The sequence below is a fragment of the Symphodus melops genome (genome assembly GCF_947650265.1).
Source record: "Symphodus melops genome assembly, chromosome: 1".
Taxonomy (NCBI): Eukaryota; Metazoa; Chordata; class Actinopteri; order Labriformes; family Labridae; genus Symphodus; species Symphodus melops.
The window spans coordinates 11,765,582-11,777,325 of record NC_136691.1 but is presented as its reverse complement, the minus strand read 5'-3'; the positions used below and the strand labels follow the sequence as shown (position 1 = coordinate 11,777,325).

The 11,744-nt window shown below is 38.3% G+C and overlaps 1 protein-coding gene across 1 annotated transcript in view; it reads right to left on the bottom strand.

Moving 5' to 3' along the window:
- Positions 1-6,679: 6,679 nt before the first annotated feature.
- LOC306819603 (low density lipoprotein receptor adapter protein 1) overlaps positions 6,680-11,744 on the bottom strand; it is a 39,276-nt gene continuing 34,211 nt past the window's right edge. The window contains exons 8-10 of the mRNA XM_079336993.1: positions 11,111-11,145; positions 8,422-8,450; positions 6,680-7,820 (exon numbers count right to left, since the gene is read on the bottom strand). Coding sequence (XP_079193119.1) covers positions 7,774-7,820; positions 8,422-8,450; positions 11,111-11,145 — 111 coding nt within the window. The 3' untranslated portion in view covers positions 6,680-7,773. The remainder of the gene's footprint in view (positions 7,821-8,421; positions 8,451-11,110; positions 11,146-11,744) is intronic.

The following is an 11,744-nucleotide window of genomic DNA, read 5'->3' as shown; positions in this document are numbered from 1 at the left end:
ATTCCCCACAATCAAGAGTAATCACTGTAAAGCATCTAAGAACAAAGCTCATCTCAGAATAGAAAGTGATTACAGCGTTCCTGTGATTAATAATTAATATCTTGTTTCTAAGTCGCCCTCAGCAGCACTGCAGCCCTTTTCCCATTAGTTGTTCGGGTGATTTATTGTCTGTTGTTGTGGCAGAGATAAGATTTGGTTTGATCTAAGATGTGTTTCAGAGATCCAAGTGTATATTGCAACTATAAATAAATAAGTAGAATTGTATATGGTCTTGGCATGGAAGCCTGCTTTCATTATTGTAGCACTTGGTCCCTTGTTTCCATTTGCAGGAATATATTAGGAGCCTCTGTTTTCCATTTGATTAAATGCATTTCCATTTGAAAATGGAGCAGAACTACATGGAAAAGAAGACCAGACATGTCAATTGAAAGTTCAAAAGTGTAACTATTAAAACACAAGGCTTCTTTACTCTGTTTTTAAGAGATAAAGGCTGAGGATGGAAAAAAGATGCCGCCTATTCAGAAATCCCACTTTTTTGTAAATAAATATAATAAATATATAATAAACCTATAGAACATAGAGCATGTTTAATATTAATTTGACAATGCAAATAAAACGTAACCCTGCAGAAATGAACATGAACATGCGTTACTACTCATTCAAAAAGTAACCTTCACAGTGACATTTCTGAGTACAATTTGAAACATTGGAATTGATGTCTATTATCTTTTCTAAATCCCAGTAGTTCATGCTAATCTTTCCTCCACACGCCCATCTCAATACATTCTCAATATCAAACTGTAAAGCCATTATTAACACACCATTAAGCCATCAGTGCAATGTGAAACATTTTATCAGCAGCTAATTAGCCTTTCTTGAATTACATCTGATAGCCTGTTAGCAATTAATGACACACTGATGAATACAGAAAGAGCTTCATTAGCAGATTGAAGGACAGCAAGGCGATAATAGACATTGTTTAATGTACACGACACAAAGCGATTCCTAAAATATGATAAAGTGACAAATTAGTCCTTCTACTTGTGTGGGTTCTATTCTCCATCTATCAAACCTAAATGTAATGTCTCAAAGTGGTTTGTTTCACTGCCACACAGTAACAGTGCAGCCTGTAACCGCTAATTATACCATCCGCTGTTCTAACAATATTTTATACATTGAACCACAATATGTTCTACAAAGCAGGATTAACTCAAGTCCCGCTTTATTAAAGGTGTACTAGGAGTGTTGGTAGAGAAATGTAAAAGTCGGTGAAGTGTCCAGATTCTGTGGTAAATTTTCAGAACTCTACACACAAGCTATCCTCAGAGGAAAATGTGGTTGCTGGAACAAAGTTTGAAAATAAAATGCTACATGAGAAGTTATGGTGGTGGGCCCACAACAGTGAAAGTGTAACAGCTTTTCAGCACCAATCTTATTTTTTTTCTTTACATAAAGTTTGTGTATTAAGTTCAGAAAATATAGCAGAGCATTGTTTCATTTCACCAACTTTCAAATGTCCCTGATTCCCTTTAAAGGCAGATCAAGATGTTATTCAGTTTCATTTAAAAAGGCCCAGAGAGTTCGCTGGTCTGATGTCAAGGGCCAGTGAGTTCCAAACTTTAGGAAAATAAAAACAAAAACAAACTGTCCAAAATAAACAAGGACACATTATGGTGTTCACTATATGGGGAGACGAGCAGAAGGCATTTTTATCTTTCACTCTGAAGATTTAGTGTGGGTCTCCTACAGATTTTTCCGAATAAAGAAATAGATTAAAAACTAACTTTGCAAATCCTAAAACGTGTTAATTGATTTACAAAGCTGCTTAGGTAACAACAGCTTACTGTGATGTTGATCATTTTAAAGCGCTTTAATTGAGAATTGTCATCACACTATCGTAAAGCAGAAGAAGAGTGAAAGTAGCAACAACGGCATAAATGTGAATGAACATGGAGGAGCCTCTTGGTCTCCAGTGAGTTCTCTGAAAATATCAAAGTACAGATTTCTTGCAGCTTTTCTTTGATGCTCCCTGCAGGCCTGATCCCAGAGAGACTGCTGCACCACAGTCTTTGATACGTGACAGGACGGTCACATTGAGTTTTTCTGGACGGTCCTCCAGGATTAGAGACCAAACTTCTGAGGGCAGGAGAGCTGCTGAAGCTGCAGCTCACCTCTCTTCCACCCTCAGGCTGCTTAAAGTGCAAGGGATGATAAAAACTGAACAAAAAAACTACTGTATTATAAAACTTTCTATTTGAATAGTTATTTCATAATTCTGACTCTGCAGGATCCCTAAATGTAATCTTACAAAGGCAGTGTTTTGTTTTTCTCCTCTGTTGGTGCTGCACCATCTGATGAGTTTGGAAACACCCTGCAGCGATGCACCCACTCACATCTTTAGAAATTAAAATGATATTTGCATAGCTCCTCAAACAGTCATCAGACTGAACAAACACTCACATGTGGCATTGCCAACTCTGATCTGTGCACAGGATTTGATCAGATCAGATTCAAGCAAGAAAAAAAAATGGAGGAAAGACAACCTCATCTGAACCAGAATCATAGAAAATGAAGTGATCCAGGATCCAGGATTTGTTAAAAAATAAATAATTCAGTTCCTTCTTCCGAAAAATGCTTGCTTTTTGAAAATTCTTTATCCCTGTCTCAGTCACGTCCCTCGTCCTCTGGGCCATGCTCGTTGTCTACAGATCAAAGATTTATTAGGCTCACACTGATCAATATTTCAAACAAGTAACAGGTGCAGCAACACAAACATTCTTCCCACAAGCTTCCCTCAGTGTGCAAATGTGAGATCGCTTGTATAAATACAACTATTTCATATCATTTCTCTAGATAGCGTTCAAATACTGTACTGGATTCTGGAATTAAAGTGTGCAAGGACTTTTTCAAACAATAACAGTGTGCTGCATTTGTTTTCTGCACTTGGTACACCACACTATGAGGTTTACATCACGAGCAGAGGGCTGGATGAACACACATCGATGTGATTGTGTCAGTTCGAGAGACAAACAACAGAGTGACCTTGCCTTGCATCGACAACAGAGCGCTGCAAAATGTTGGAGAGAAAAAGAGTTATGGATTAGTTCAATTGGAATGTCTGAAAGGACCATGATAGATCAAATTCAGGCACAGTGAAGTGTTTGATTTTTTCAGAGGTGAGGTTGTTTTAACTGAAGATTTGTTCAAACTCTTTCTGATCAAAAGGTGGAACAATTTTGGATTTAAATCAAATTTTCAACAAAAACAAATACTGCATTTTATTGTCTGACTTTTCTTAATTCTAAACTGTATGTTTACAATAAACTGTTTGAAAAAGACACTTTCTTGGAGTTCAACTAAACCAGATCTTTGTGATCTACAGAGATTGAAATCATTCCAGTTGAGTGCAGTAAAAGTTTAGTACAAACTCTTTTATTATGCATAAATACATTACAAACCAGAACGGTTTACAAATTCTGTACACTTTTTATTACGCTTATGACGATCACTTGTGGTTTCTATATCAATTGCTTTTATAATAACATCACAACACTGTTGGAAACCCACCGATTGCATAGATAAAACAAATAAGCACCTTGATTGAAAAGCAAACCTACAGTGTAAACGTTAGTATGTTTAAGGTAATGACAGCTCATCTGACAATTCTCCATTTTTTTTTTTTTTCAGTTGAATTCGCGCCTCAGTTGGTTTCTAGCCTCAAACCCCGCACACACTCATTTGTATTCAGTTCACTCCAGATTCCAATTGGCATGTTGTACCTTCGAGTGCAGGTCTGACACCCTCTCCCAGAAGGAAAACTGTCAGCTGCTCCCAAGAGCTGCAACTACAGTACTGGAGATATGCAGGGAATCTGAAAGTGCTGCATACAGTAAGGTGGCTACATAAGCAGAAACTATCTGTGTCGTTTTGAAGACTGAAAGGTGCCATAATGTCATTAAAAGACGCATTGATTTTTCTAAATTGAGATCGACAGAGGTTGCAGAATCAAATTAGACCTTGACTTTTTTTTTTTGCTTGAAAATCAACTTAAAATGCGAAAAGTCTGGATGAAGACTAAATTCACGAGTATTAACCTTCAGTACCATGTAGACATCTCTGCATTTCATCCGAATCCAGTTTGTTGTAAGCTGTTAAGAAATTCCTGCATTAATCTCAAGATGAAATGTATTTCAATAATGCTTTTTTGTTGCATTAACACGTCTCCAAAATACCACTCAATATCTCTGATTCAGCAGATGCTTCAGTATCTTCACATGAATAAATTGCTCAGTCAATGATGGAGCAAAAAAGGTGAGAAAATGTTCGGTCGGTCACACATCTTCACTCGTGAAAAGATGCTGAGAGAGGAAAGGAAGGCAGAACAAACAATAGACTGTAGTTTGACCTTGAACTTCACAGTCAATGTTAAAAAACAAAAACTGGCTAACAGACACACTGGGAGCTATCTATGATATCCCCAGAGAGGATGTAGCACTGTCTTTTAAATATGCAGCAGAGCGGGTATTTCAGCCAGGCAGAGAGAAAACAATGCAATTAAGCTTCATGGCGTAACCTGATAAGCCTACCAATTATTTGGCAGTGGGTGTCATGACAACACAGACCCCACATGATGCTAAGTCTGCAGAGAGAGGGACCTTTCAGACGGATGGGTGGGACAATATAATATCCTCTTGATGGTGAATGTTATCATAGTGGGGGATAAAATCATTTGCTGAGTCGGAGCAGCATTTGGTCTGTAATGAGATTTTAGACAAAAGATGTAGTTCTACACATTACAGTGTTACAGAACATTAAAGGAATAGCGGAGCTGGGTCAGTCCATGTAAAGTCAAATGCATTTGTCCTATTCTCTCTGCATGGGATGATAATTAGTAAAAAAAAAAAAAAATAAATAAATCCTTAATATAAAACATACTATTATATTTGTACAAACTGTCTAACCATAATGCAAAACATACAAGCATCGACACAATCATAAATCAATTCTAAGAGTCATAGTTATTTAATACAACCTGTGTGACGCCCTGATCTATTCCTCCTCCTCCTGATTTTATAATGATACAATCTACACACATAAATGGCACAGCTTTGACATTGAAAAAATACGGCGTATGGAAATATCTTTCTTTACTCTAATAGTATGGCCTTACTCTACAGTCATGGTTATAACCTCACATCATTATTTTCTCAGAGTAACATCATCTCTATGTACAGTGACAGCTGGCTGCATGAGGAGGTGACTGAGTGGAGAGTGGTTGTTACAGTATGTTACGTGAGCTACGTTCAAGTATGACAGTGAAAGTGATTGTTACAGAAATATCAGGGTGGTTCTGTGAAAGAAAGGTTTGCCGTTGTGCTCGGGGAGGAAGGGTTGTGTTTTCCTTCATATTATAATCACAATGCTGCATAAAAGTGGGTCTTATTCACAAAAAGCAGGCGAGTTCAGGGTTAGCAATTTCTTCACATTTTGAAAACAGATTCTATTATTGGCTCGGAGAATTGTGTGGAGTATTTATCACACACCTATTTTGCTGTGTGAATTGTTTTTCCATTCCAGAGTTGATATATAAATCGTATCCATGGCAAAAATATAAAACATTTTAAAACCTTAAATATAACCTTAATAATGTCATAGTGATATTAGGTTTCTTTATCTTATTTGTGCTAAAATCATGCTTAATACAAAAGCTGACATAAAAATCTAAGAGGATGGAGCTTGAGATACAGATATGTTGGATGAGGTCAGTCAATGTCCAACAAAAGACACCATCAAGTTGCATAATGGGAAATGTAGGAACCTGTGGATTTATTGTTTTGGGTTGCTTTTTTGCAGGCGAGCATGCGTTACCACTAGAGTTTGTCCAGTCAAATAGATTAAGTGCACACTTAACCATGTGGGTTTTTAAAAAAAAAACATGTGTCCCTAGCCTGTCTACAAACCTACCTAATGATAAGATTTCCATCCTGTTTTCACATGCGCCACTTTTCAGAAAAAATGTGCTCAAACAGGCAGATTTTTGCCTTCATGACATCACAAAGGGCAGTCACCCCTCTTTCAGGTGGGTGACACTCCCACAGCTAGTTTTGTTCTCCCCTCTGCCTTCTCACCTTAAACAATTGGACATGGTGGAAGAAAGCCCGAGCCAACCAAGCCCTTCCAGAGGAGCGTGGTCACAACCAGCTCATCTACATTTAAAGCTACAGAAACAGCCTGTTCTGAGCAAGGGCTGAAATAGAGCCGTATATAGGCATGATGAAACACAGAATGGGATTTTTAGTAAGAAACTTCATGTACGCATTTGCTCTGAGACTTATTTAAACTGGTTAAAAAAGGAGGATAACATGTGACCTTTAAGGTGTATGATTAACTCAGAGGAGTACTGCCTTGAACGTGTAATTCTAGCTAAGCTTTTGAAGTAATATTGAACAGGTATTGGTGAAGTCTTTGAGTCACAAAAAGAAAGCTGTCCTTGTAGTTATGCATATTGTCTTGGCTAAGAAAAAACAAGCGTTTGTATGCTTTCTTACACGATCTATGCCATCATCTTTTGGAAACCTCACTGTAGTGTTGAGCCTCGCCTGTGACACAGTTATGGCTCAGTCAATAAAAAAATGACAAACACATGCAATATGACTGTAGGACTTTCATTTCTTATCACCATCATGATTGATCAAAGTTTCCAGATCTTTTTGAAGACTTTCCAGTGAATGGATGGCAGCTGTTTCTCCATCAAGCAAAACACGAAACGAGACAACTCTTGGGATTTCAGGAGGGAATGACTTATTTACACACAAGTTGATATCCTGATGTACATAAACAGGGAATATTTTTGTACAAACTTTGTGTTATTGGTTATGGTCTGCTGTCGCTCTCCTCCATCTCTGTTGCAGGTTGGTGCCGTGACTGGGTACATTGGTCTTACCTGCGTTAATCAGGCTGCAGGAGTATAAGTGCAGTGTAGCTGGTGTTAGAGGGAGAGGACTTGTTTCGTGCGCTGGAGCTGGAGGCTACAAGACAGAAAGCTGCTCAGTGTGTTGTGAATTGACAGTGCTTTATTGAAGAGTTGTTTCTTTGTTTAGTTTTAACAGTTTTTTTCTCGAATCATCTTTCTTGTTGTTTTTTTTGTTAGTTATTCATTATTATAAATAAATCCATACTTTATTTTTGTTACAATATCAAGTCTCCATTCTTCAAATGCTCCTGATTTACTGATTATCGTTCGTCCCCGCATCCCCTAGAGATTTGGGGAACGTGAACATTTGATTAAAGAAGGATATTCTAAAGTCGGCATTCGTCCTGGTCTTTACATCTCTGAGTAGACGTATGCATTTCTTCTTGTCTTGCAGTGTTGTTGTCACAAATGATTCATCTTTCATCAGGCAGTTTTTGGGTATGTGAAAATGGCAGGAGACGGCTGTCGACTCTGAATGGAGTGTGTGTGTTGACAAGAAGGCATTCACAGAGAAAGCAGTTTATAATATCAGGGTTTCCATTCGGGCTCCTCTGTAGCAGCCACAGAATATCAAACAGCCTCTCTGGTTCAGGTTTGTGCACAGGGGAGTGTGATGTGTTTCCTCCTTGTTACAGTGTTGAATGTTTTTTTCTGATTTTTCTTGCTGATCTTGGGACCTGTGCTAGATTTCTGTCTAATTTCAGTGGTGCTGTAAGTTGGGCAGTCATTGCTGGCTTCTGTTATTCCAAGTCTTTGCTGTGGTTTGACAAAGGACTGTAATTGGAGAACTCCTGAGGGGCTCATAGCTGCATTGTCAGAGACGGGTTCGGCGCAGGACTTGGCCAGTCTGAAAAAAAAAAAAAAAAAAAAAAGAGGAAGAGAGAAAAGTCACATTTCGACAGAGGTCATAGACAGTAAGTACTGAGTTGTTATAAAAAAGGGCAAAACGTTGCATGAGCTGTGAGGATTACATTCATCATATTTTCTGAAATGACTGAACATGTTGCAGGCTAATGTGACGAGCGGAGCAGGCGCAAAGAAACTTTCAAAGGTAGGCAAGGTTTAAAAATCAGTTTCTCCCTCACAGAAACCACATTAGATTATAATGTAAATATTCTGTTTATTTAAAGTCTGCCTTCTATCATCTAAAGAATCATGTTCAGACAACAGAGACATCTCAGCCTTTCTGTGCATTTAAAGCATCTGGCCTGTTTTGTTGATATTCTAAGTATATTTGAAAGGCTTAATAACTTGGATGTGTATTTAAAAAAAAAAAACGGTTTCTAAAGATGATGCACTTCAGACATCAACACAATGTGCTTTTTCTTATTCGTCAGTTTCATTGATGAGATGGGACTGTACAGGACTGAGTGTTGTTGTTTTTAATCAGGCCTCAGGCAACATGCAGTGCAAAGCATGACAATAAGACTTTGATTGTGTCGACTTACCAGTGTCCATCTCTTCTACCTCCATGTTGCTGCATTTCAGATAGAGAAAGAGGACATCATGACTGGAGAAAACACAGTTAAACTGCAAAGGTGTGATTATTTGGAAATACTCAGCTTCGGGGCGTAATAGAGGAAAGACACAAAGAACGGTCAGAGTGTGCAGTCCGTGTCTCCATATCGGGCATACAGAAGCACTCAGAGAAGGTTAAAATGACAAAAAAAAAAGAACTCATAACATTTAGATGAGGTTAAATTATTTAAACACCTCAGCACCGAGCTGCCACTTACATAATAGTCCTCTTTCCTCAAAGGTCTCCTTTGATTTAGAAATCCATAATACAAATCAACCGTTTAATTAAGTCCAGGTGTAAAGGTTGTTCTCACAGAGCTTCTGTTTGAATCATTTTCTACTACTCTTACAATTACATTCCTCACAAAGGCCTAAACCCTGACCCATGCTCAAAGTCCTCATTAAAAATGAGTCTACTGTTGCGGTTTGACTGCTTTTGTTCAAGCTCAATTCAGGAACCAATATAAGAGCAGCTATTTTCCAAAGAAGAAGATCCGTAAAGAAATTCAGTTAACACCCACGCAAGGCAATGAGAATTGGCCAATGAGGGAACTTTAAATTCACACACTTCATTAAGCTAAAACAAAGCAGGAGAGAGAGAAAGGCGTACACATAATTTTACATTTTCTCTCCAAAAATAGGACACAGTAAATATCAGGTAGTGAGAGAAGAATCCGACAATTCTTCCTTTGGTAGAAAGAGGTAATTATTTTAGCTCCCTTCTTAGAACCAAATAATTATTTTATTTTGCTTTGCATTTTAGCTTTTTCTTTGAATCTGTTATCAAGTTGTCAAAGATGTTTCCGACCGACTACTGGGAAAGGTTTCCTGGGACAAAGACTGAAAACTGAAAGCGCTCCCAAATGTATTATGCAACACCAAAGGAGTGTCACAGCGAGCCATGACAACTCAATGTCATCCTGAGTCTATGTTGCTTCAGGACGGATCTTCTCTAACACTTGTGCATCTTCACAGCTGAGCTTCACATCATGCTGACCTCTGCAGAGCAACTCTGCTCTAACACGTCTCGAGCACTTCCGAAATCGACTTTCTCTTCAGCGTTCCACAAATCCACAACTATCCACACTCCTGACTCGAGGTCAGCATCTCCTAGTCCCTGCTGAGAACATTGCGGGTGATGATTGGCCTTTCTCGTTTGATCTCCATTTTTAATCTCTGCCTCTCATTTACTTTAACTTAAGTGTTTATACTCCAGGCTAACACCACGATCAGTGAGCCTCAGACAAGACAAGCTAATGAACATCCCACTGCGGCTCTTCCCTCTTCTTTTCGATGGGATAATACTGCTCTGCAGGAGACACACACACACACACACACACACACCAGGTCTTATTAAGACACTACAGGGCCGTGGAGAAGGCTCACACACTCTTTATAAGTCTCGTGTTTGTCTGTGTTAGAAATAAACTACACCACAAAACACTTCCTCTAACTGCTCGTGTGTGTGTGCATGAGAAGCTAAAATGCAAAAGGAGTTGTTGTCATCACACCTTTATGAGTCGAGTCTCGCACTGCAGCCTCTCTCTGCAGGAATCTCACAGTCATGAAATGACAATTTCACACACAGTCACACTTGAAAAGAAAATGGAAGTTGTTGCACTGTGATATCAGTTCTGTGATCAAGTGTTGATGCAGTGAGCTTCATGGCTTCTCCGTCAGGAGAGGTGGCCATCATGTCGGCAGCGACGGGAAGGGCGCGTCGCGTCCATTTCCTTCACTGGTTCAAAGTGTTAGAGTGAGTTAACGAGAGTCCAGACTCTGTAAATTAGCTTAGCTTAGGTGTGCTAGCTTGTGTTCATTGTTTTGTAACGCAGCCAAATTTAACAACCTAAACTAACTCATGAATAAACGAGCCTTGTAAAGAAAAGAGGTAAGTCGAGAGCATCATGAAAAAAAACACAAGTGTGCACCAGAAAATGCTGCAGCAAGAGTTCACTGAAAAGGATTACAGCAATCTCAATTAATTCATGGAATATCAACTATTTGATAAAATACAGACAGAATAATGATCTTTGCCACATGATTCTGTTCTCAGCTTATTTTTCCACATTCTCTCTTTTTAACTCCAAAATCTGTCCACAGAAAGTAACACACTCATCACTTTTTAATCAATCATTTCTTTCAAATTATTCTTACTACTCAATCAGTCGTTGATGAATTCGTTTTTACCATCATCAAATTAAGTTACCCAATCAATAATAGAGTGTTGATTCATCTGTAACCTTCAGACAGTTTCCATGTTCATGGATTACTCTGAGAAATGGAGACTGCTGCATGTCCCTGTGTGTCTGTTTCTAAGTGTGAATTTTAATAAAAAATACTGTCAGTCACTGTGTCCAATGTCGGTTCTGTTATTCAAAATAGTGTGAAAGGTTTCTGACAGCTGACCATCACCCTCAGTGTGACTGACAGCCAATCAAAGTGCTTGACAGGACACAAACAGTGGGGCAGTCCTCTACTTGAGTCAATTCTAACATAAATGTGTTTATTTGTTTTGAAGGAAATATTTGAGAATTCAGTGCACAGTAAAAATCTGGTTTTACATTAAAGAGTGAATTCCCAAAGTTCAGCAGACATGCAGTCATTTGTAAAGGTTACCTCGAGAAGGCATCATCCAGTCCATCATCCACGTCCTGTTGGGATATAAACAATAAAAATCAATGCATGCATAAATTATTTTAAATTACAAACTTGACGTATAGTGCCATTTCAGCCGAATCAGCTGTTTCTCACGACTAATTTAATCAAAGCAGCAGACAGATTACTTAATGAGCTGAAGGGTCAGACATTTCAAAATGTATTTATGATGTGTTCACGGTTTAGATGAAAAGGTAAAAAAATGGTAAAAATGGTGAAAGACTTACATTACATGGGAGGTGTTTGAAAAAATAAGAATTAGGATTTTTCTTTTCTTGGAGCAGTAAATCCCAGCAAATCAGCCCAATTTAACTCTTTGTGCAATGTCCTAATGTATGACTTTAATCTGTCCAGTGTATTCTTGAACTACCATGTCACTGAATCTGTTCTCCAGCTCTCTGTAAGGCTAACACGACAAGCTAAGTCAAAGAGGTGAGCATTTAGAATCAACAGACAAGCTGATGATATCTGATCTAAAAAAGCTTAATTCCAATCATATCAGGGAAAACTATGTAAAAAACAAAACAAAAAAAAAGGTCGATGAATGGGTGTGAGATTGTTCTTTAGGAAAGGTATTCTTAATGACAAGGCGACA